This window comes from Onychostruthus taczanowskii, unplaced genomic scaffold, assembly GCF_017590055.1.
Source record: "Onychostruthus taczanowskii isolate IOZ18803 unplaced genomic scaffold, ASM1759005v1 scaffold69, whole genome shotgun sequence".
NCBI lineage: Eukaryota > Metazoa > Chordata > Aves > Passeriformes > Passeridae > Onychostruthus > Onychostruthus taczanowskii.
Window position 1 is genome coordinate 1,968,901 of NW_024504676.1, and position 26,456 is coordinate 1,995,356.

Genomic DNA, 26,456 nt, shown 5'->3' on the forward strand with positions numbered 1-26,456 from the left:
GACTCTATCCCTCTACGAGAGTAAACCCTGTTCCCTGCCAGGCTTGTGAAGCCCAGCAGAAGAAGCATTTATATGTTTGCATTTCTCACTGTGCAATATTCTGCTTACGAACCAAGAGAGATGAAAATGAGGATGGGGACATGACAGAGGCAGTGATAGGGAAAGACCACAGATTAGTGATGCCCTGGATCCAGATGTGCTGGGAGCCACACAAGGCAAAGAGAAGACGTTATCTCTCAGAAAGAGGACTTATTTAAATTCCTTAAATAGTGTAAGACACAGCTTGCAAAGGTAAGGGTCTGTATCGCTATCACAGTGCCATGATAAACCCTTCACCTCCCCTTCCCGCTGGCTGAAAGCAGCGCGTTTACAGCACAATTCCAAGGCAGAGTTTTGCACAGAGAGTAGAAAATGCCCAGACTGGAGCGGCAGGGGCAGTGCCACACGCCGAGAGCTTCCCTGTCCGCATCCCTACCCCTGTCCTAGTCCCAGCCCCTGTCCCTGTCCCCGGCCCCGCCCCGGTGACGGGCGCGTGATGGCGGCGGGTGGAGCGCGGCCGCTGTGACGGCGCCAAGATGGCGGCGCTGCGGGATGTGGACTTCGCGGCGTTGCAGATCCTGCTGAAGGTGAGCGGGGCCGGGCCGCGGGGGCCGGGGCCGCCGCCGCTGGGCCGCGGCTGAGCGCCCCCGCTTTGCTCCCCGCCAGGCGCCGTCGAAGGACGCTGTGCGGCAGCTGTGCCAGGAGTGCTTCTCCAGCCCGCCCGCCGCGCTCGGCCCGCTGGCGCAGCGCGCCGGCCCCGGGCTCGCCGTCAGCGCCGAGGAAGCGGAGCAGGTAGGGCCGGGCGGGGCAGCCGCGGGCCCCGGCGGGAGGGAACGAGCGGGACTGTGCCGGTGCCAGCACGGGGGTGGCCCAGGCCCTCGGGAAGGTGCGGGAAACGAGACGTGAGCGGTAACAGCGGCCCTCGCCCGCGGCAGAAGGGAACGGGCTGAGGCTGCGAACCGGAGACGCTGAGGAGCTGAGCTCCATCGTGCTCAGGCTGTCGGGCCGTACTTGGATGCCCAAGGCCCTGGTGGTGTGGGCCGCGCAGCATAAGCTCTGTCCCCTGGCTAAGAAGGCCCGTCCTGTGCTGTATGTAATGCTTTTCAACCCAGCCCTGCTCTTGCCTCCTGACAGCTGGTGTCTGCTTTGCACAACCTCACCAGGCACGTGGTGTACCGCGGCTTGACCAGCGCAGAAGACATCCTCTGTCTCTTCCCAGAAAACTTTCACCAAAACCTGAAAAACCTCTTGACTAAGATAATCTTGGAGAATATGTAAGTGCTATCCGCCTGCCATTTGCTTTCAGCTGGAGAATTAAGGCTTGTGTGTGTGGTTGATACATGGATAGTTGGCAACATGATTCTTGTTTCTGTAAAGTTTGTGTGCCTTGGGCATAATCACACAGGCTGGGATGAGCAGAGTTGAACAGAATATGTCATCTGAGTGGAATGGCCAACAAAACACAGCCATGGGCACACAGAGTTTTCCCATGATTTTTGAAACTGACATGGGCCACATACCCAACATGCAAAGCCCCTTCTATCTTAACAGCTGTGCGGTGAAAAAATGTTACTGTTGATGATAAAACTTAGAAGGCTGGATTTCAGCTCTAGAAGATCTAGGTAGTATCCAGATATCCATCCACTTGTCACCACGGCTCAGGTGCAGAGGCACTGCATGTGATAGAGCATACATGAGGTGGTGGCAGAGGAGGGCACTTCTGCTTGTACATCTCAATGCTTGGAGCCTGTAGCTCTGATAAAACCAGGGAGGAAGGTATGGGCTTTAAACAAGCTGCCCTTCCAGAAGAGCCCATGGGTGGTCACCAGTTTGCCTGCCATTACCCACCAGTGCCAGCCTTTCCATGGCACTCAGTAACATAGGCAGTCTCTGTCTCCTTACTGCTGGTGACCCTTCAGGTGGGGCTAAGCCATGCTGAATGCTTACCTCTTTTTTTTTCTCCTCAAAGCACTGTTGATACTGTTTTCTTCACTTTTTCACAGCTCTGCTTGGAGGAATGAAGCACAAGCCAGTCAGAGTAAGTAGTAATCTCAGGAATGAGATTGTCTGCTAGGAAATAATGGATTATCTTAGTATTGTATTTATGAAGTATCTGACATGCATGACATAGGGACCAAGGCAGTGGTCCAAGGAGGACATTTCAACAGATTGATCTGTGTTAACGTAAAAAAGTGAATGGTTTCCTGCTCCTCCCAAGCCACCAGCAATCAATCTTTTCAAATTAACATACAGTGCTTAACAGATGTATTTTGTGTTGTCGCAAATGCTGCCAAGTGCTAGCCCTGACAGACTGTGAACTGGAATTTGTTCCAAAAGCAGGAGCAAGGCAGCCAGTTGTGCACTGCCCCCTGGAGCTCTGCACAAGGAAGCAGCAGGAGCAGGGAGAGAGCCTTTCCCCAGACAGAAAAAAAATCAGACAATAAAGCACAGAGAGGAAAGGACTTGAGTGTGTGTAGTCAGTAGGAAGGCTGGCAGTCAACCCCTGGGGAAGACACTAAGCATCTTACAGTAGGCAGAATCCAGACAGGCTGCAATTGCCTGCTGAGACAGCTCTTTCCTTAGCAGCCAAGTTAGACCGGTCTTTCTTTCCTTGGGTGGGCCCAAGAGGTCTCCAGCTCTGAGCTATTGATGTCAGTATTGCACCTGTTAAATGGTTTCTGCTAGGCTGCATGTAATTAGGATGATAATTGAAATAGTCTTAAGGAATGTGAAGATTGCACTTTGTCAGTATGCTTGCTGTACTGTAGGATGCTTTGGTTGGGGAACTTGAAATAACGTGTTTTATACTGCTAGATTTTACGAGCTTTCCTGAGTGTTTTTGTACCAGTTTCAGAGCAGAGCAATAAGCATGCAGGTGCCAGAGCAACTCAGAATGAAACACTAACTGAATGTAGCAGGCAGCAAGGCAGGGCATAAAGACCTGAAGAAGACATCTTACTGCTCTCATTCTCCCAGCTGCTTTGGGAATTTACCTCTGCTTCTTGCACTGAACTGTCATTGCAAGTAATGATGGGAGAACCCTTTTTGCCCTTCCACTGTTATGAGGAGGTCTTCAGAGACTGGCTTATTCCAGAGTAAAATGATGGGAAACCATGTAGTAGGAACTAAACTTGTACACTTCCCAGGGCCAGAAGTGGAGAGGCCTGTGCATGGTGGTAGTCACAGGCTGCAGGGTCTGGTGTCATCATGTGCTGCTGAGCCTAACAGAGCCATTTTGTAATCCCCCAGTCTCCCTGCCTCGGCTGGTGGACATGGACTGGAGGGTGGACATCAAGACATCTTCGGACAGCATCGTAAGAATGGCAGTCCCTACCTGCCTGCTGCAGTTAAAGGTAATGGCAGTGGCTGTGAAGGGCCGAAATAACAAAGTCCAACACCTGACTTGCCAGGGAAAACCAGTTCAGAGACGCATCTTGTGCCTGGTGGGACATTAGACTTTCTCAGAGATGATACCTGAAATGCCACAGAGGATGGGAATGTTGTCTCTGATGAAAGCTGTCTTGCACAGAAGTTTTGTGTGCATGAGGATGTGAGAAGTCACCATGTTTGTTCCTAGTCACCATTGTGTTCTACAGAAAAAAAAGAAGATAAATCACAAAGCCATCATCCTTTAATTCTAAGCACTCCATCAACGTGTTTAGCTGACTTCATTAGTTGGGAAATGACTTGAGATTATTAATAACTTCCTTCACTAGCCACATATATCATTTGGGGAGTATACCTAACTTACTGCTTGTGTTCTCAGAGTTTTGGATCCCCCCAACCAATAAAAAGCAGATGAGTGAAATTCAGAGGAGGAATTAAAATCTAATTTCTCTATGTGGGGTGGGGTTAATGTGGTATCTCTGTGGTATCTGCTGAGATGCTTTTGATACAAATGTGGCTTCCTGCCACAACTGTCTTCAAAATATCCCAGCACTCATGGCAGTAGATGCTCACTTGCACTCTCTCAGTGGGAGTGCACTTCACTAATGAGGCACACAGCTTAGAAAATGTGCCATGGTTCTTCAGGATGGAGCTGGATTCCAAATTCAGGCTATTTTGTTTAATCTATGTATTAAACACTGACTTTTGTAGTGGCTCTGAAAAACACATAAATTAATTTTTCATACAACTAACATCTGCATTCCTATTTTAAGATTCAGGAAGATGCTGCCTTATGTGGAAATAATCCTGTTGTTTCTGCACTGACTGTGGAACTGAGCAAAGAAACCCTGGACACTATGTTAGAAGGTCTGGGAAGGATTCGGGACCAACTTTCTGCTGTTGCAAACAAATGAATGCTCAAGAGCATGGATTCCAGCAGCAAGGAAGGGAAGTATTCTCTACCTACGGCTGTCAGAAGTTGCAGCCTAGTGTAACACGTTGTCTATTTCAGCAAAACAAAACTAAAGAGGTTTCTTTCTTGAATTAATGAGATAGCTTTTGAAAGGCTAACACTCAAATACTCATTTGGATGGAAGCCAAAAAATTGTTTCCTATTATGTTGTTGAACAAAAGCTGTTCACTGTTTCAGAAGAGGATTTGAGGGCTCAGAGCCTGGCTTAATCACAAGGGTCATAACTGGAAACAGCAAATAGCTGCAGCCAATGAAGCAAGTTCTATCTCTGTCCTGAAATGAGAATCTGAAAGGCTCAAGCTGGGTAATGGGCTGCCTTCCAACAAAGGGAGGGTGCTTCTCTCTGGGATGTGCATGTACCGAGGTGCCTGCTGGATGTAGCACTCTCTCCCTCTCAGTGAAGCACGGCTATGCTGCAGATTGTTATTACAGGATGATGCACTGAAATAGAGCAGTTATGTTACAACACATTCCCTTCTGATCAGCTTCACAGTACCATTTGCAAAATGACTGTTCTGAACATCTTTAGAAGGAACTAATTTCCTCCTTCTGTTTGTAAAGAAAAAAAGGAGTTCAGGTAATTCATGTCTGGGGTTTATTGGACTCTGAGCTTTGTCTTTGCTGCACAAAAACCAAACTGGGAGAATAAAGAATTGAAGGCTGTTTTCTGTGCTGTAGGAAACCCCTCTGTGGCAATATGTGCCTATACTTCTTCAAAGTGTTCTGTTGTTTGTGTAAATTTTCATTTAATTAAAGAATGAACTGCTAATTTATTTTGTGAATCCTTTTCAGTCTGGAAGAGATGTTGTCCTGGGTTACCTCAGCCTCTTTGTGATGGTGCAGTTTCTAGGCTGATTTAATGGATGTTGTGTTTGTTGCTGAAGAAGGATCTTTTGTTTCCTATTCAAATTGATTCATGTTTGAAACTTCCTTCTCTTCATTGTAATAAAGTTTCAGGGCACCTCTTTCCATGGGCATCACCTCTGTACAATATTAGAGGATTACCCTGACCTAGAAGTTTATAAATATGTATGCTTTGTGAGTGTGGAGGAGTTCAATGCAGAAAATCAACAAAATTCAGTTTCTTCTTTCTGATGAGCTTCTATAGAAGTCTGTATCCAAATGTGTTTATGGCAAAATCCAGTCTTTCCTACAACACTGGGCTCTCCTTCAAGACACAAAACGTTGTGTTTGGAAACACAAAATCATTCAAGAAGTGTGCATAAACTACAAGAACTTTGTTAATTAATTCTGCACATCCCCCCAAAGTGCGGGCTAGAGTAAAAGTGTAAGTGAAAGCTGTGCCTTTAGAAGATAAAGGTGAAATGCAGCTCATGCATCAAGATGAACTGTGTGGCAAGTCCCTTGTTAATGTCTTAAGCAAAGATTATAATGCTTAGTATGGTATCAAGGCAAACTGGTACATTTCGTGTATAATAGGGACATCTCAATGGAGGAGATGGATATTTAAGAGTTTGTTCTGTAAGAGTCAAGCTGTGAAAAACATCTCTAACAGTACTTCAGTTTGAGGTGATTTTGTTGCCTTTGCAGCCTAGCCTTAAAAAAAAAAACAAATATGTTTTATATGGTAAGAATGACTGAAGAGGTAAATAATTCAGGATGAAGTACTGTAATGTTAGAGGAGCTGAGGAAGTCAAAACACAGAGGAAATCCTTGAGGTAAACATTGAAGTTATAGTCAAAATGTAGGGTCCAATGCAGTGAAGAATTGATAGTTGTTCTCGTGTAAAGCAATTACACAACTATAGAATAGTTGTAAAGAAAAGGAAGAAAAGGCTTCTCTGGTGGCGGAGTGGAGCTTTCTGCAGGTAGCTAAAAGTTGCTTGGGGAGTCTTAACAAAAGGGAATGTACCCACTCGACTAGAGGCATGCCAAATATCTGGTGACTTCAAGGGGTAGATGTCAAGTCATTCTGCAAGAAGACACTGGTATTTTCTAGCCCAGTATTTAGGATGCTGTAAGAGCTTGCCTTCAAATCTTTGCCTAAATTGTTAGGTATTTTATTGTGGGCTCTTATCTCCTTAGCCAGAAGAGCTGAGACTGCTCAGAAAAAGGTACATAAAACAAAGGAGGCTGAGTGGGACTGTCATTACCCAGACAGCAGGAGAACTTCACATTAAAGTCCTTTTTATGGAGACTGCTACACAGAAAGAATAAATTGCCTGCTACTGCGGGCAACCATATGTGATCTTTTTCATAAAATTATTGCTCTCTTAAAATGAGTTAGATTTTCACCCTCCCTCCACATATTGCTGCTATTTGGTAGGGCTAGCCTAAGAGATGATGTATTCATCTCTTCTCTGGTACCAGATTGTTACTGTGCCAACACTGTCCTCTTTTGCTTACTTCTTTCTTGTCTTTCCATTTTTCCATGCTACCTAAGCAGTAAAATCCCTCTCCACTTTTGATGACTAAGCCTTGTAAGCTCTACATTCTGTGCCTTTCAGAATTGCAGTGGGCATCCTTCACTTAACAGTTTGCATCTCCCTTGAATGGGGTCATCACCACAAGTGTTCATGGAGGATTGTCCAAGGACATTACTAAAGAATAAACTGTCATAGTATGTGAATCACCTGAATGAACTCCTGCCAGGAAACCACAAAACTTCATTGTGAAGTGGAGCTTAAAAGCTCCATCCTCATTCGAGCATTTGAGGAATAGAAAATTCATTTTCTACATGTACACTTGGTAATGGTGCTAATTCAGTTACAGTAAGCAAAACAGTGATAAATTTATTTGTAAAACACAGTATGCAAGTTAAATTCAAATTGTAATTTCACAATCAGACATTGTGTTGAATCTGACTGTCAAAGTGTTGAAAAAGAATTACAAACATTAAAGCCTACTTTGTATTATTCAAAACAATACAAACAATGCTACCTTCTATTGCAAGAAAATGTGCACTTCAGGGTGTTCAGACTAAAAATTGTGTAGATGTGATTGAGAGCAAGAAAAGCTTAGAAAGTAAATACCTTTAAGGTTCCTAGCTTCTTCTTCAATTACTGATCTTCAAACACTGGTTTAAAACACTAGAAGACTTTCTAAGACTCATGATGGTTTGGTAAAGATCTAATAATTACTCTATATTTAAGTTCTGAGTTTAATACATGAAATTTATATATTCAAGCTTTTCTGAAACAAACATGTATACAAAGTTTTTGCTTTGTTTATAACTGAGGTCCTAGTGTTTCATATCAAACAAGTTATTTTGTTACTAGTAATCTGGTTTAGAATTGGTTTTGACCTAAGTTTAAAATGTTAGTTTCTAATTTTTTGCTGTTTAGTTTTCACTGGATATTATAAAATTTCTTTAACAATATAGATGGGGCCACCTGCCCAGATCAGAATTGAAGAAGGCATTTTGGGATCAAGAGACCAGTCTGGGATAGTTCTCTTGTTAAATGAGCATCTTAAAAACCACAACAGTCCAGCTTAATCTCAGTTTTTGGTACTAGGAACAACATAGCTAGTGGTGTAATTTTGTCAGCTGCTTTAGAACTATGGTTATTCTGAGTCATAATAACCCCTACAAAAGTAGCAGTTTAATACATTTAGCGCTCTTTTTTATATACCCTTAAAAGATTAATCTCACTAGGCTGTAGAGTGGCAGCACTTGAATTTGAGGAATGCCACCTCTCAAGACCCTTTACTAACATTTTGACCCCTTAGTTAGAAACTTTAGTCCATGGCACAGTAATTACACAAACTCATGTATTTTTCTCCCCGTCTGCACAAATGTGCAAGTAGTTGCTGATTTTTTGCTCTGGTTTTAATGTAGGAGATTAATAATGCTTGTGACACTTGGGCTTGCCTTTCTAACTGACTTCTCCAAGATATAACTTGGTTAACATTATTTAATTTAGTCTCCAGTATCACTGCACCAACACAGCCCTGTGTCATTACAATGCAAGACCTTGGCTTACCCACCATCAAATATGTGCTCATCCTGCCCAGCGTTTACATCTGCTCTCATGACTCACATTCATCTGGCCCCTGCTTGAAGGCAGCTGCACTACCATCACCAGTGAATTAAACCTCACAAACTACAGCAGGGACACATTTATAGCAAGGCTGATGACAGTGTGCTAAAGGTCTTGAGTTTTTCAGTTACACTCAAAAAATCATAGGTATCCATTAGAAGCCTCTGTAAGGATCAGTGGCCAAACACCCCTTGCCCTTTTAAGCACATAAGAACCAAACTGTTGCTGCTTGATGCTTTATAAACCTATTTTCTGGACTTATAAGTGCCTATAAATCTTGCCACTGACAATGCTGCTGCTATAGTACCCATGAAATACGTAACAAAAATACCAGTACAACACACCCACCCTGTGACAATTTGCCGATGTATTTTACTGAGGATCACAGGAAGAGGGACCACAACAGGGTCAGAGCTGGCACTTCAAGCTCACAAGCTTCCTAAGCTTTCTGTAACATTGGCCTTTAGGAAAGAAAGAATCACAGAATATCCCAAGTTGGAAGTGACCCACAAGGGTCATGGAGTCCAACTTCTGACCCTGCACAGGACAGCTCCAACAATCCCACTATGTGCTTGACAGCATTGTTCAAACACTCCTTCAACTCTGTCAGGCTGGTGCTGTGACCACTTCCCTGGGGAGCCTGTTCAGTGCCCAACAACCCCCTGGGGAAAGAACCTTTTCCAAATAACCAGGCTAAACTTAACAGAGAACAAGGAAATGAGCCTAGATTTACAGTCCTCCTAGTTCACTAAACACTCAAGCCTAAATGACACTGAGAGAATTTGATAAATTAACCACTCTAGCTGAGTATTTCCAGCCTTCTAAACTAGTACTGCTGGCCCGGCTCGGAACAGCACCTGACCATCTCCCGCCAACACGTTGGGCAGGTGTGAACGAAAGAGTGAGAACCAAAGGATGCCACAACAAAGAAACATTCCTGAAAGCGCAAACTCTTTTTATCCAGGAGATGGCGAGCTCGGTCTCCCATTTCTCTTCCCTCCTCAGTTTCTCGGCAGGACACAGCAGTCTGGGCTGTTCTCAGAATTCTGGGAGCAAATCAATGCCTGCCGGAGTCCAAACAGCACCAAACCAGAAGGGGGATATTATTCACTGCTCAGCAAAAAGTCTCCCAACTGCTCCCACAATTGTGGGTTGAAGCAGCTCAGCACATTTTAGGGGAAGCTGGCAGAGATGGAAGCAGCAGATGGTTCTCTGGACTGTGCCAGTCATTTTAAACACCAAGAAGGAGGAACTGTCCCTTCTTTTTCCCAGGCTGGATGCAGAGTCCTCCAGGGAAAGCTTGGCACTTACAAGGGCAAGAACAATATTGCATTTAAAGGGATGAGGACAACTTTGAATGCTTCCAAACTGGCCTCTCTCAGACAATGTGAGTTTTGCATAGATTTGTCTTTAAATAGTGGTGAGCAGGACACTGTAAAAATCACGTCTGCAGAAGGAAGTAAGATGGGGGGAGGGAGAGTTCCTTCTTTCCCAAGCATGTTAGAAAACAATTTAGTGCAAGAAGCACAATGGCATCTTGTGCAATGTATAGAAATTATCTTGTTGCTTCTCCACTCACTTTTGCTGCTGCTGTTAATACAAGGCCTGGGATGAAAGCATTCCCTCCCCTCTCTGACCTTTCTGCACCCCCTCCTCCCAGGAGGCATCATCTTGCCACTCTGGGAGGGGAAGTGCTAATGCGCACTAGCAACACTGACACACCACACAGTGCTGTCAAATATGCAAAGTAAACACAGAACAGAGGCAGTGAAATAGTACCCTGCTTTCATCCTTCCTCTCTTCCAGTCACTGTTCTTGTAAAGGCTGCTTTGGAACAATAGTAGGTATGGCTTCCCCCCCCCTACCCACCAAGGAAGACACAATTTGTCATGTTGACAGCATTCCTTTATGCTGATGAGATAGTGAGGGTTGAGTGCCAACTAGCAGCAGAAATATAATAGCATCCATCAGAGCTGTTAGCTAGAGTTGGCCAGTGCTTTTGTTTGTAATTTAGAGGGCTATAACTCAGCCTTGTAAATAAGATGCAGGAGGAACTCTACACTGAAAATCTGGACCTTGCAGTGGGCTCTTTAGTTCCTTAGGGGGGAAAAAAAAAATCAGGTTCGCTTTGACAACCTGCACTGTGCTGAAAAGAAGTGATAAGAAACCTGGATGAGATGACTGCAGCGTACCAATGCTTTGCACTGACAGGGTAACTGGAAATGCTGATTTCTTTACAACTGCATCAGTGAGTGTAGGTCCAGGGTGTTCAAACACACTTTCTGTATCAGTAAGTCTTGAGGCAAATGGTATCTTCACTTCCAAACAAATCACTGTACAGGTCAGCAAGGCTCTCCAGGTTGTATCTCTACTTCACACAGTGGCAGGGCTCAAATCACATAAAGCCCCCTGCAGACTTATGACCAAGATCAGTAAATTACCCAGTGTCTGAAGTATTCTGGTTCCTTAGAGCATGGTGGCATTTAGGTATTGGGGCCTCATTCCCAAGCCTGTTCCTGCATTTATCTTATTTTCATGCCTACACAGAGACATGACCTCTACTTTTTGAATTTATTTTTTTTCAATCCACTAGTGTCAGCCAGTATTATTCCATGCTCTATTAAGCCAGAATGGTAGCAAGTCTAGAAAGTTTGAGTTGGGTCTCAACAAACAACTGATAGACTTTTGTGTCCAATGGCAAATAAATAATCAGAAGATCGGAGTGAAATCAAAGAAACACAAAGCATGTCTTTAGTGCAGTGCATAACTGAAAGTTAAGAGAACTGCATTTAGAAACTAGTGTTTTTCCTCTCTGAAAAGAACAGCATGAAAGTGTATTTGGCCATCTGTGTCTCAGGATGTTTTCCTTTTCTTGGGCACAGATGGTAAACTTCAAACATCACTATCACTCCCATCTACCACATAAGCCCTGTACGCAATCTTATTTACAATTTCTAGCCATTGCTTTCCAGTGACCTCATTTCTCCCGTTGGTGCTGTCTTGGAAGTTCTGGCTAATATTAAAGGCACTGAAACAGACACTTTCAACACTCCCTTGTGGGTGTGGTAACATAGTTTTCAATGAAGCAAAGACCCTTTAAACAAAATGAAAGCTGGCCACATTTTCCCCTTAGCCTTAGGCAAGTAAAAAATAAAACCCCTTTCCTATGCTTTCAAAACGATAAAATAAAACAGCTAAGCAAAAAAATCTAATCAAGGTGAACCTTCACCTTGTGGTTTGCAGAGCACCTCTCCAGACTGCACACTCTCTGAGGCAGAGACTTGGTCTTCATAGCCCCATACAGGAGACTGACTCTGCCACTGGTACACCATCAGTAACACCAAGGATTCTGTCTGCTTGTGTTATGCATCACCAAAATACTGTAGTTATTTTGGGATCAGATTTCCAGTTGCCTGACACAGCAGCAGGCTTATCTTTTCCTAGATAAGTAAGGTTGATCTATGCAGTTCAATGGGTGGATTGTGTCACCACCAGCAGCTCACAGAGAAATGGTCCCATTTTCAGATGTGGAATATTTACTTTGGAACTTCAGATACTTCTGATAACCCTCCCTCTAAGCCCATCGCATCTTCAGTGTCAGAAGGAATCTCAGTACAATTTGCCCCAAGAGAAGCAATTGTCGTGGTATTTTTGGTTAAAAATTCTTCTTCCTCTACAATTCCATTTCCTTACATCATTCTGTATCATACACACTGTCATTCTCCACTCCAGAGTGGATTACACTCTGGCAGTGAAAGAACAGCATCCTATTTCAAAAATTCAGGAATAAATGAAAAGCACCAAAATTAAAAAAAAAATTACACAGACTGTCTTTTGTTGAAATGGTGAAGAGAGCTACAAAGCCTTCTAGTAACTGAAAATGAACTTGACTTTCAGGTGATGAAATTCAATTAATTAGCATTTCTCTAGAGAGGTGAAAAATCTTTGGGGACAATCTCTGCATACAAAATCAACACACTGGTCATTAATGATATTTATTCTTAAGTACAGGCAGCTTACTCACATCAGCAGTGCTCTGGGGAAGGAGTACCTTCTAGCATAGGGCTGTTCTAACAGCAGGCACTGGTGCAACTCTAGACCACAGCCTGGTTTTGCTGAGAGCTCTGCATGCCCTACAAGAAATCAAACTTTTCACAGCTCCTTGGCTGCAGAAATAAACAGGGCCCAGGAGCAGCTGCAGCTCTTCAGGCTCAATAGCATGTCCAACCCTGGATAGTGGGAATAAGTTTGGCTTTTACACAGACCTGGAGGCCTTGATGTCACCTCTGGGAGCACAGAAAACTTAAGCAGGCAGCCCGCTGGAGGTGAGAGTGAGGTCTGGAAACACAGGCTTCCGAGTGCTTGTCTCTGCAGTGTCTCTGAACATCTCACTTTACCTCTGACTTCTCCCTAGCAGGTAAAAAGCTACGTTACACCTGTTGTGGTGGTGATAGAATAACTAACTGATCTACTTGCTATTAAGCCTCTTGCAGCATGTAGGTAAAGGAACCTACAAGTGTACTGAGCATTTTGCCAAGACAAAGACGTCAGTACTGGGGTATTGTGTTCCCTGCGACAGAGAAGGCTGAAATGATTTTCTGCTGCCTACAAAGAAAAGAGCGTTTTGCAGTATTTCTCTCTCTCAAGTTCCTCAGGATCACAGTATCATAAATCTTTGAAAATACAACAGGGTTCAACTCCTGGACCTAAATCACTATCACAACGCTCTTCAAAGGAATCCTATCCTGCTGGGCTTTATAGCTGATTGCAACTCTTCACCTCTCCCTGACCCACTTTAACACTGTGTCCTTCTACCTCATTCATATGAAAGGCTTCAGAAGGAAACTGTGAATAAAGGCCACAGTGAAAGACCAGCCCATCTGTTTGTTTAGGAAGAATTCCCTTTGTCTTGTCTCAGTTTCAGACCTTCCATGTAAATCGGCAACTATGCAGACTATTTCCCTGCGTACCCCCATTTCCTTTCTCCACCTCTCCAGTAGCACCTTGTCCAGTAGCATCCTGTCTCTCCTTTCATGTAGCTGTGACTGGGCAGATGAATGGGCACAGGAAATAAATTCCATGTATTTAAAGTCCCTGCTGTATGAAGCTCATGTGCATGCAGAGTGGGGAAGGGATTGAACCAAGCCTGGATGATTCTGATCGATTCATTTTCACATCTAAGGTCCCTTTTGCCTAGGGTGTTTTGGTTTTTTATTTTTGTTTTAAATGCTGGTTTCCAGGCATTTACTACAGGACATGGTAGAGAATAAATGTGCCCTGCGAGACAGTACAGCCTCAGCAGGCCTTTAGGAGATCTGCAGAGCCTGCAGACACCAGGGATGTCTCATGGGTAGAGTGATGACGTATTGCTCAAATAAACCTGAGATGAAGCAGATGCAGGGAACAGTAAAGGGGCCTTCAGCCATCCTAACTGAGATAGAAATACAGATTTATTGTTTCTTCTGAAATCAACCAGGGACTTTATCATTGCCATTTATTGCCTTATTAACTCACTTTTATTATAGCATTTATGATATTTGGACATTCCACACCTGACAGAGAAATGTCTGCAATGAGCTAGCTATGTTCAAGTGTTGTCCTTTATTTGGGCTGACCTACAAAGAACTTCATGGGTCTGTTAGCTTCCCCTTGAGATCTATTGTGTGTTGACTACAAAAGAAAATGTCACAAGCCATTTTATAATTATAAACCAGACCCTTAATCAGTGTTTCTGCCTCTCTTCCTCCTTTCACACCCCTCAGGAGCCCTCCACCAGGAGTCCTCTGAATGCATCACCAAAAAGATCCCTTGTCCCCAAAGTCCCTGTCATTGTGTAGTGCTTTGCATGACCACACAGTCCTTCTGCAGTCCTGAAAACAAAGGCAAACCCAAGCCAGCTCCACAGATTCTCCCTCCTTACCCCCAGCTGTATTTCATGCCATGGTAGCACCTTCCTGTCCAGTGTGGAGCACAGTCTGGAGGGCAGCTCTGCTGTGAGGACACAGGACTGGGCTGTCTGGTGTTAATTAACCTGTGACAGGACTGCAGGCAGCTCAGGGCTCTGTATCCAGGTGGGTGCTGTTAGCAAGGCAATGACTACATCAATACTGCTCCAGTGACTACAGCTTCCCTTTTTTATTTGGTGCTAGGTGCATTACAGGGAAAAAAAGAAAAGGAAGTGAGAGAGAGATGCAGGGAAGGGAAGGATCAATTGTGCTCTGCTCTTTGCGAGCAGCCAGATTGAAAATGTTCCCCAGTCAGCCTAGTGATGAGAAATGGCAGGCTGAGAGCAACCCACACCATGGGCCTATTTTAACACACATGACCTGACTGCTAACTAATCTAACTCCAGCTGGACTTAGCAAAGCCTTGGATTTAGAAGAACAATACCTATATTCAGCTGAAAAAACAATTTGTGTTAAAAATATATCTACTAATTCTGGTCTGAATGCCATGTTTGGAGTATGCAGTGAATGCACCTGGTCCTGCTGATTTCAGTGCTGAGTTCAGCCAGTTGTTCAGTGAGCCAGACCCAGGACAGCAGCAGGGAGCAGTCTGGAAGGGAGATTTAAGAACAGACAGTGCTCCAAACAGACAATTGTCAGCCAGTATTTAGAATTTAGCAGTCAGCAAGCAGAAAGCCTCCAAATAAGAGAATTAACTGCTGCTTAAGGACTTTGTGTTCTATCTGCTAGCTGACAACCAAATTTGTGCTGAATCTGATGCAGCAAACTTTAATCCTGCTGTGTTATCAATACTGTGTATTTCCAGGTTTAAACACTCCCAGTAGATAAAATGCCCTTGAAAAGTCACTGTCTCTTTGATTCCCAACATTTTATTTGAAAATATAATCCTAAATATCTCATTAACCAATGGCTACAACACCCTTCATCTACTCCAAGATCCTTTTCTATTTGATATCTACCACATTATCACCATTCACTGAAGGAGGCCCAGAAGTGCTGTTAAGAGACTCTGTGCAACACTGCTGAAGCCAAATGACATATTGCCCTGAAACTACATATCCTGACATTCAAGGAGACAACTAAAGTAGAAATACTTCAAAAAAGGCAGTCTTCCAGAAGAGGAAAAAAGATGACAAGGTACAGTACACTGTCACATGCCCTCACCTGATCACAAACTGAGACTGGTTGTAAATGAATCCCCAGAGAATAATTACATTTCATGGTTTTAAGCTCATGCAAATCTCAGTGTTCAGCCACACACCTAGCCCACCATCTTCTAATGTTATTGCACATCAGCTGAACCATGCCAACTCACTGTGCCTTCTGCTCCCAGTGCCTGAGAGCACACACAGCTGCACTGACCTGACCTGCAGCCATAGACAGGTCAACAGCCTTCACCTAGGACTGGTCAGGTTGGAAAAGCCAAGTTAAGGCCATAATGTATTCCCTTCTGAATGAATGGGACTAATCTGTTTCATCCTGTCCTTTAAATGTGGTTTAAAGGTTTAAACGTGTTTTGCAGTGCAAGAAGGAGGCATAAAACAATGAGATATGCTATCAGATAAGTAGTGACAGGATTTCCATCAGATGTGCTGAGAGATTATGTGGGCTTTAAATGTGGTTTAAAGGTTTTGCAGTGCAAGGAGGCATAAAACAATGAGATATGCTATCAGATAAGTAGTGACAGGATTTCCATCAGATGTGCTGAGAGATTATGTGGTGAAGGATTATGCTGGCATGAGAGTGGGCATGACGGCCTGCTGATTGATAGCTTATCAGGTGGGAGGACCCTTCCCTCTGGAACTGGTGGAAGAGGGAGTGACACACTAACACATCAGGGTTCTGTTCTACCCTTGCACAAACCCCAGACTGGGTAATCACTCTTTCTGTAATTCTCCATATCCCTGACACATAAGATGGCTGCCTCCCCCTCCCATTTATGATGGCAATAACAGGATATTTTGACTACAGTTTCACCTCCACTGCCAGAAGCATAAATGGGCATTTAAAATCCTCACTGGCAAAGGATCAGAATACAACCCTACCTTGCAAACAGATCATCTTGCTCTTCTCTCCTCCCCAAAGCAGGGAGCCTGTTTCATAAGATTTTGCCTCTGACTGCACTAGAGTATTCCCAGGAACACTTGTACATAATGCTATCCATTTCTATTTTGCAAGTCTGGTGAATTTATCACCAGCAATCTCACAGTAATCTGTAACCTGCTGCTCCAAGAAACTGCACTATTTGTGCAGCAGTAATAGTGAAGGTGACCAGACTTAGTGTGACCCACAGAATTTGTGCATCTGGGATCTTATTAAATGCAACCCGACTTACCAGAAATTAAGCCCAGCCACACCCAACCCCACTGATCCCTGAGGACCAGCTGGAAAGCAGGGGGGTAAATTTTTTGCCAGATTTCTATACTTCTAACACAACAGCTAGGAGAGGATTCACAGGAGATGGACCCACTCAAGCATCCAGTCACGTGCTTTGCAAGTTTTCTGAACACACCCCCTGAACTTACCTTTGCAACCCACATCTGCTTCAATGGCCAGCTTGGCTCAGAGCTCTGCAGTGCTTAAGAGAAGAAGAAATGGAGTGTAATTCTGCAGTGTGAGCCACCAAGCTCCCTGCTGTAACTGAGGGTCCCTGGGCAATCTCTTCAGTGATGAGTCAGAGATGTGGCTCACATGCACACTCTGTCCCACTCGGAAGATTTGCAGCTGTGTGAGCCTCATCTACAGCCCTTGCCTTGCAGACAGGCAGCAGTCTGGAGTGATAATTGGGGATCACAACCTCAGCAAGCAGATCCCCATGGCTTTCATCTCTGGCTGTTGTGCCTTCAGCGTTACCAGGAGTCAGAGAAAATCAGATGTGATGGCATCAGCATTTAGGGCAGGAAAGGGCAGGGAACATAGATGAGTTTTTAGGAATCTGGAATGAGAAGGTTGGTGTTTGGTATTTAGATAATGAGGGTACCAATTTCAAGATAAATTCTCATGGGTTGCCAAAGGTCTCTAATTAATTCCAACTCTCCTCTTTTTCTCATCAGCCTACTTTCCCATCTGCTCCTTCACCCAAATGCACTGTAGTCTCCACTGCTCAGGAACCCTGATGGGGATGCTGGGGGAGGGAGGTCGGTCCCCTTACACAACTTACTGACAGAGACAGCATCTGAAGTGAGCAGGTGGCCTTTTTGTAAACAAGTGTTTCAAACAACCCCTTCCAGCTTTGTATACAAATGAATTGTATGCTACTGAGCAAAGTAATGCTCAGTCATGATCTTGGATTCATAGCTAAATAAGACTGACCATAGCCAACATCAGCAGGGAAGCAGAAGATTCACACCTGCTTATAACACGATCAGCAGGATGGGTTGATGCTGGGATTTTCAGCTCTGCCTGCAGGAGCTCCCACCAGTCACATGGATAAATGGGATCTGATAGTCCAAACAGCATGTCTCTCCCTCCTCTGAACTGCTCATTTGTAAGAACTTGACAGTGAAAGGGTTAACTTGGAGAGAGTCCCTCGATACTTAAGTGATGGATATATCAAGTGACCCCTCTGGTCAAACGTGTTCACTCAGACCAGAGCATGCTTCCTCATTAGCAACAATAAATTCAAAGCAGATGGAAAAACTGCTCTATTCTCTGATCCAGCTTTCAAAGCCCTTTGATTTCAGAATCCCTTGGCTGCTCTTTGACTTTTCTTGCCTGTCAAGTTCCCTGGCAAGATTGATAGGAGAAGGATATCAGTGCAAATTCTGGTTCTGGTCACCTCCCCTGTCAAATTTCCCACATCTGACCATGTTAATTGCTTCTCTCTCCTCCTTTGGTGTAAAGACCATTTGATTTTTTTCCCTATCCTTTCTCCATCGGGGGTTATTACAATGGTTAACTCTTTACTAGGGCTGCATTACTTCTCCCATAGACTGCTGCCTGCACCTCACCAGGTCAGGCTGGGAACTGCCCAAGGCTAGGAAATGTTTCTTTAGAGACCATGCTCTGTTTTTTTCCACACCACTGGCTGAAAGCCTTGAAATAAGTGGACATCTGGAAAGGACAGCAAGAGTAAGATGGCAACCTAAGCACTGATGTCTGTAGAAGACTCCGCAGCAAGTGTAACACCAGGACAGGAACAATGATGAAGCAGTGGTCAGAGCCATACCACAGCTCACAAGGAGTCTGGCAGGCAGGTGCTGCAGAGTGACCTGGGCAGAAGGCACTTGCAGGACTCTGAGGACTCTCTTAGCTGGCACAAAACATTTCCTGCAGCCCAACCCATGCCTTGCTGCCTTTTTCACAAAGGTATTTTTTCTAGTCACCAACCTGGATGGGAATTTTCAGCCAACTTCTTCTCATCCCACCCAGGTGGGATGAAGGGACCCTCTCTCCCCTTCCTGCAGCCACTGAAATCTCCTCAGCTCCTGAGGCTGCTTGAGAGGGCCCTGTGGAATGAGCAGGCACTGACACACTGAGTTCCTCAAGGTCACCTCAGGGAGCAATCCTGACCCTGACACCTCACCAACCTTCTGGAGGCTCAGAGCCATCTGCCTTCCCCCTGCCCCTTGCCACAGTCTCTCATTCTAGCTGCTGCCAGACTGCTGCAGCCATCCCACTCTGCCTCCTGCCTCACTAAAATCCCCTGAGCAATTATTACCCCTAAGAAAGGAGCCATTTCCACATCCAGAAACAATGGGAAGCCCCAGTGGTAGGGTCTTCCCTCCTTCCCTCCCTGCCCTGAAAGCTCACTTGGCCAAGGCAACACAGACTGATGAGGCCTGGCAGGCACCCCATGCACCATCCCAGTCCCACTGCAAAGGGAGATCAGCTCTGCCAGTTAAGCCAGCTGCTATATTTTAATACACCACTGCTACCATAGATAAGCAAACTCCTGTTTCCCCATGGATCGGTGATCTTGGCCACAAAGGTTTGTGGTCCCTACTCCCCACTCTCCTTCTGGGCACTGCAGACACTGCTCCTCACCTGCAATCCAGCTCAGGGAGTCATTTTCCTGAGGCTATGAAGAAGCACTTCTGAAAACTGGGCAGGTCCCTGCCGTCCTGGAGATGTCCTGTCAGGCCCTGGCTCTTCAGGAAGACCACAGAAAAGTCTGTCTAAACAAGCAAACTGAAATGAGGTTAAAAAGCAATAGCATTGCATAGACACCTCTAGGAAAGTATAAGTAATAAATCCAACCTCAAACCACATTAGTCTTGAGGTTTTGACCTTGGCTGCTGGCCCAAGAGTCTTCCAAAGTACAGCAAAATTCACTTTTCATCATCAGTGGGATGAGTCCCTACTCCTTGCAGAAAGACAGCAACACACACAGCTAGAACTAGTGAATGGCTGGTGGGATGCTCTGGCCATCAGGGTGTGTGGCAGGCAGCAAACACAGGAGGAAAACTGAGACATTTCCTTTGCTAAAAGCAGCTCTCTAGGCACTGTCAGCAGGACTGAGCTTATAATGCCCAGACCAGCAAAAAGCTGATTCCATGCAATGAAAAAAACCCATGTGCTGATCAGGCTTTTTGACCAGACACTTACGGCCAGTGTTTCATAATCCACCTTTAGTCCTCAAAACTATTGTGGGCAATGCATGTTTTTACACATCCTGTAGTAACACAGAGCCGTGCCAGTGGCATAGTGAACATGCATGAAGTGCTACATTTTGGAGTACATAATGCATTTCTAAATCCCTCAGATGCTTTCAAAGATCTCTCCATCATCGTGCCTTTAAGCTGAAGCCAGTGCACACAATCCAGATGTTGAAAGAGCAAGCCAGGATCCAGGGGTCCTGTTCTGGCTCACACAGCAAGCCTTGTGCTCAGGCTGTTTCACCTCTCCCTGCCCATGAGGTACACCAGAGCAAAAGCAGGATCATAATTTCCTGCTAGCTTACACACAGAAGCTGAAAAGCTTTAGTTCTCTGTAAGAGACTGTATAATAGCCTGCATAAGGATTTTGAGGCAGAACTGACTGAAGGATGTTTCCATTTCTCTCCAGAGAGACAGGAGTGGGTGCATGCACACAGAACTGATGTGTCTCTGCAGGGGAGGAATCTGCTCTTTCTTAAGTTACATATTTATTATTCACTAACTCTAGTAAAAGGCACAAAGTGACACTAAAGTTTTTCTCTGAGACTAAGCAGCTGCCACAGTTATTTTGGAGTAGCAGAAAGCCAGGCCATCAGGGTACCCACAGCTCCTATTTGTTTCTGCTGTGGGAGATAAGATCATTACAATTTTAATAATCAGACAGAAGGAAGCTGAAGGGAACCAAAGAACTTGCCATAGAGCAAGGGAAGGAGCAGATGACGCTAAAATACTGCAGAACTGTTGTTGGATGACTACAGACGGACTGAAGGCTGTTTTACCTTCCTCCTCCTTTCATGGTGCAACTGCAGGTACAGTAGAAACAAGGGAGCATTTTGCTCACAGCAAGCAGCCAAGCAAGCAAAACCGATTTCTACTTCCTCCAAGCTGCAAGAAAGAAACTTTTGGCTATGTGTTAATGAGGCTGCTGTGGAGACTTGGGTCAACAGAAGAGCACAATTAATTTTTACTGAAAGTATTGGAATATCAGACACTGAAATATCAAAGCTTTGGAGATGTGTGCTGCTTGGATGTTGATTTACTTGTCACCTCCATGTAGTCAATGCAGATGAGATAGGGGTTACTCTGCAGTTAAGTGTACCACATTCCTTTTGTCCCAGTTTTGGTAGCTGGGCCCAAAATAAGGCGCCACTTTCCCTCTTCCCATCCTAAGGGACTTCATCTTAGTGTGAATGAATCACTTCCAACTTCCCTAAGTGTTCAATACCTAGGTAACTTCTTCCAATGCCATGGTAGGGGCCAACAAAGCAGGCTGCAATTAACTAGGACAGGGAAAGCAGGTGTAAAAGGGAGACACTCCATTGCTTCAGAACCAGAAGCCTTTGGGAAGAGCAGAAATAAAATCAATTTAGGGTTTTTCCTCAGCCTGCAGTCTTGGGGCAGATTTCACCACCTATTTTTACTCTGAACTTGAAATAAGTAAATCAGTTGGTTCTGTCCTTCCCTCTCCTCACAGCAGCTTATAAAGCCTAAGTCATAGTGTTTGCAAAGCAGTCAGTAATTCCCAAAGTATCAATGAAAGGCCAGCAAGCAGCCTCAGCCAGTGCTGTCTTGAAGCACAAGGAGTTCAGACACAGGGCAGAGAGAGCAGAAAGTGGGAGTGATGAAGCAACCAGCCCAAGGGCCATCTTCCCGAGTCCCTTCCCCGACTGAGGGATGCTCAGCTTTCCACGATACAGTTTAATATTCAGAAGGTCACAGTTTCAACTTTTGCCTCAGGCCTTCCAGACTCCTTGGCGCAGCATTTCAAATTGCATTAGTTTGGGAGAGAGGCAAACAAAAAAAGTTAGTTTTCTCCCAGGCATTGCTTAAAATAGAAAGCAAACAAATGTCACTGCTGACATGCACAGCCCTGAAGACAGCAGTGAGATGCACGGGCACAGACAGATGCCTGTGACTGGCCTCTGTGCTTGATCGGGATTACAATTCTTTAACTATCAGCCCAACATTTTCTGCACAGAAAATGTTTTTTCATATCAGATTATGGAAGATAATTAAACAGCTTTCCATTCACATGCCATTTGGTGAACTATATGAATACTGTGGTGGTTTGCTCTCAGTTTTCCACCACTTTCTTTTCCACTGTCTCCTGTGTAATTTGTTCAGTTTGGCTGTTTCAAAGCACATCCTTATGATGTCCTTTTACTCTATTCAAATCACCATCTGTTTATTTCATTAGCAGTCTCATTTGGGGGGTGGGGTGTCAGTTGAGGAGGTCATTCAACATTTCAAAATTAAAAGCTTGGAACTAATATTCCTCAACTAGAAAGTGATAAAGTGCTTCTCTTTGGCGTTTTCCAGAAGCTTGTCTAAAAGCAACCCAGTGCCAATTTCTTGATACTTTCCCCTTTTGTTTTACCTTAACTGAGAATCACTTCTTTACTTGCAGACTAAAGAGTAAATGCTTCACACAGTTCAAGGAGAGGTTGCTAAATAATCAGGCTGATACTCCACAGGTCCACTTATTTATCTGAGCACATAGCTCTCAGCAAAGAAATGTGATGTTACTGGATACAATCCCAGTCCCCCCAGAAGCACCAGTTCCTTCTGCCCTGCTTTCAGTGGGGTCAAGTCCAGCCAGGAGTGCTCTGGGCCTGCAGTTCATGGGCCAGCATCACGTCTGATTGACGAGAGGACTGCCACACAGCTTATCTAGAAAAATGCACAATGCCAAAACATAAGCAGGCATAAAGAGGGAAGTGTTTGTCACCCACAGTGCCAGTGTCACATGAGAGACAAAGGATCATTTTTCATGTCTCTAACAGGGAGTGCAAGCTTGTTGGGACATGATGACAACTCATTGATCTTGGAAAAAAATTTGAGTAATTTCTTGCTGAACCAGAGGGGGTGCAACAAATTCAGCTTCATGTCTTCATGCCTGCCTTGTTCTGTAGCACAGGATGAAAAACAAGCCCTGCCAAAGAAGGAAAAGGAGACTACTGCATTGTATTTGATTACATTGCCAGGTGTTTGATTTTTGGGTGATGCAGGCTGCAGGGGGAAAGGGAAGATCAGGCAGACTAGAAACATGAAGGGTCACATAGTGATTTGTTTATTCACTGAGTCATTAACTCAGCACTAACCATGTGAGATGTTTTATTGGTTTGGAACCTGGTTTTGAATGGTTCTTCCTTAAGTTGTGACTCCTGGACTCACCAGACTACAGCCAAAGCTATTAATTTCCCACTGGAAAAATCAAGACACTTAAAAACCACAAACACATCATAATTAATGCACTGCTCATCTGCCTGAATGCAGAGTACTGCTTACAGAGAAGTATACTACCCTTTGCAAGGGCTGCTGGATGAAAATATTGGCTGCATGAGGATCAGTGGTGCCTCAGATGCCAGGCATGTCTCGAGTTACCAAGCCATCACCAGAGTGCTGCTAGGGAGAGGCTTTCCCAACCTGCCACTTCAGAAAAGAGATGCTTAGTTGCTTTTTCCCACTGGCTACCTAAAGACAGTGAACAGAGACCCAAGCAGTTGGTCAAGCCACAACAGTGCAACCAGACCTCCATGCTGGCAAGCTTTGGGACAAAATTATCAGGAGTAGTTTCAGCAACAGTGTAGCCAGCTGGACAGGGCAGCGACTGTCCCCCTGTACTGGTGAGTACACTGGTGAGGTCAAACCTCAAGTGCTGTGTCCAGTTCTGGGCCCCTCACTGCAACAAAGATATTGAGGTGCTGGAGTGTGTCCAGAGAAGGGCAACAGGAGGGTCTGGAGCACAGGTTCTCTGAGGAGCAGCTGAGAGAGCTGGGGGTGTTCAGCCTGGGGAACAGGAGGGTCAAGGGGGAGTTTATCACTCTCTACAACTGCCTGAAAGGAGATTGTAGCCAGAGCTGGGGGTTGGCCTCTTCTCCTAGCTAAAAAGTGACACGGATGAGAGAAAATGGCCTCAAGTTGTGCCGAGGAGGTTTAGGTTGGATATTAGGTGAATGTTGGGCTGTGAAAATATCCTGTAAAAGCTCAGAGGTTATTTTAATTCCTTGAATTACATTTCATCAGCAGGGCACTGTAAAGCAGTCATGTAAGCTGAAAAGAAAGCAAGGGCAGAAGACAGCCTTCAGACAGAGCATGCACAGGAGCACCAGACCTTCACTAAATGAACATGCAATACCAAGCTGACAAAAGAGATCTAACCACGGATATAAATAAAATCCAAAATTCTTCAAGGCATCTTAACAAACTCTCAGACTGAACAGAGATAAGGGCAGACAGATCCTCTAGCATTTTCCTAACAGTACATAGTGGTGAGGGGAAGCGTCCCCATAGTCTCAGGGATCCTTCATAGGTGACTGACGGTGTGAAATCAGACACTTGCCATAGAGTACAGCACAAACCTGTTTCTAGATGACAGTTCATGTTCCTATACCCACTTCCCCTTCAGACCTGTCACAGTCCATTTGGTAAAAATTATCTGTGCAGCTTCTGTTTAGGGAGATACTTGGATCCCATAACGTGGTTTAAGGGCTTTCAGACAGACTCAGTCCTGGAGCTGCCACAGAGGTACAGCTACTGTCCTCAGTAAGAGGGCTGAAGTCCAAAGCCATTGTATTGAGCATATCTAACAATCCAAGGTCTCTCCTCACATGGATCCTAGAACCATTTGCTACAGGTGACTGCAGAATGCCAGATCACACTGCATCCACTGAAATAAGTGCCTGTATCTTCAAAGGAATGTGAAACCCTTGGGTGTGCCTGTGCAGGCATGTCCTGTGCACTAAGAGGTAATGAACAGCCCCTGGAGCTGCTGGTGCTACCAGCCCACCATGCAGCAGGATTAAGCCCAACAATGGGCTTATAAGGCTTGTTACCCAGCAGCTGAAGGGAGGCTCACCCTGACACAGTTGTTTTGCCCTCAGCTCTCACCTGACCTGGGATTTCACCAGGCATGTGGCATATACACACACCTCCAGGGACAAAAACAAGAGCAGGGGCTGCCCTGATGGGATTAGTAGGGAACAATGCTAGTAGCACACCAACTCCCTGTCTACCTTTTCCTTCCCAGCCACAGCCTCATCCTTTTAGGGTTTTGCATTTGGTCCTCTGTCTTGGTGCCACACCACACCTTCCCTTTACAGCTCAGAGCAGCTCAAAGCCCATCCCGCTGAGCACAGCAAGTGCTTCCCTACACTGCACCTGGCCTGTGCTGGGAACAGCTCCTCTGCTTACTTCATCAGATTAACACAAAACATGCTATCAGCACATTGGCAGGCTCTTAGTATCTTTGCTGGCAGGTTTTAATGGCCTCAGGTCTTCTAAGGCATTTCATTCATCTGGTGACTGTGTCAGGCTGCAAGAGCACCAGGGTGCTCTCCCCCCACACCCCTTTCCTCAAAGCAGAGATAAGAGTGCAGCTATTTTAAAAGCAGGAGGTGAGATGAAAGCACTCATTTTAGTTAGGATGCTGCTGCCATTCCCTAATTAACTTCACCTAAATTTTCAAAGGAAGAAAAGCCATCCTCCAAAAATCATTTTGAATCACTCGCTCGCCCACGTTAGCCATCTCGTTCTTGATATCAGTATCAAGAAAAGAAAGAGGGGACTTCTCTTATTTTTTTTAATAATATTACCCTTCAAAGCACTATCTTGAGCTAATTTTTCAAATGTCAGCATGAAAGGCAGCCAGGTCACACTCTTCTCTCTGTAGTTCCTTGTATCTCTTTGGGCTGTCTATAAACTCAGGGTCAAAATGACATTTCTCCCTCCCACCTCCTCCCCCTCTTTTTCCCTGTTCCATAAAGCAAAAAATGTTGGCACCAGCCACCTTGAAAAGTGTTCCTTCAGGGCCTGTAGTACCTGTGGCCCTCCCTACTCACACTGTAATTCCAGTGTGCATCTTTAAACCAAAACTCAGGGTCAAAATGACATTTGCCCCTCCCACCTCCTCCCCCTCATTTTCCCTGTTCCATAAAGCAGAAAATGTTGGCACCAGCACCTTGAAAAGTGTTCCTTCAGGGCCTGTAGTACCTGTGGCCCTCCCTACTCACACTGTAATTCCAGTGTGCATCTTTAAACCAGCATTATTTACAGCAACCCATTTCCACACACTCCCCCAGCTCCCTTCTGGAGTCCACATATTCCTTAAACTACAACCTTCCTTTGTGGAAACCTATAAAAATATCTACTCTAGGTTAAGACCTAGCCTGGAATCTTATTCTAGAGCCAAATCCTCCTCCATGTGAAGAGCTATACAGAATAACTGTTTCAATGAGTCTGCAGAAATAACAGGGCTAACAAATACCTAGAAGACAAAAGAAAAAAAGGAATTCAAATATTTGTTCATGGTTTTTTATCACTGCATGAATTTTCACACAAAAAAAAAATTAAAATAGTTACCTGCACCTCCAGACTTACCTCTTTTTTTTTTTTTTTTTTCCCACCATAAATCTGCAAAAAAATCTTCTGTTGAATGGAATGGCTTTAAAAGATTTCAAATATATGGATTAGACAACACTATCCAGTGGTCAGGA

At 44.7% G+C, this 26,456-nt stretch overlaps 1 protein-coding gene across 1 annotated transcript; it reads left to right on the forward strand.

Annotated features, from left to right (window-relative positions):
* Positions 1-494: 494 nt before the first annotated feature.
* Positions 495-5,168, forward strand: COMMD9 (COMM domain containing 9). Its single transcript, XM_041421184.1, has 6 exons — positions 495-626; positions 706-831; positions 1,174-1,313; positions 2,043-2,077; positions 3,289-3,392; positions 4,200-5,168. The coding sequence occupies exons 1-6, from the start codon at positions 576-578 to the stop codon at positions 4,338-4,340; spliced, it is 597 nt and encodes a 198-aa protein (XP_041277118.1). The 5' UTR covers positions 495-575; the 3' UTR covers positions 4,341-5,168.
* The last annotated feature ends 21,288 nt before the right edge of the window (positions 5,169-26,456 follow it).

Bases quoted from the DNA above. Each gene is read 5' to 3' on its own strand.
- COMMD9 (XM_041421184.1), top strand. From the start codon at position 576: ATGGCGGCGCTGCGGGATGTGGACTTCGCGGCGTTGCAGATCCTGCTG. The intron at 1,314-2,042 runs GTAAGTGCTATC...ACTTTTTCACAG, and splicing joins AAGATAATCTTGGAGAATAT to CTCTGCTTGGAGGAATGAAG. The intron at 2,078-3,288 runs GTAAGTAGTAAT...GTAATCCCCCAG, and splicing joins TGAAGCACAAGCCAGTCAGA to TCTCCCTGCCTCGGCTGGTG.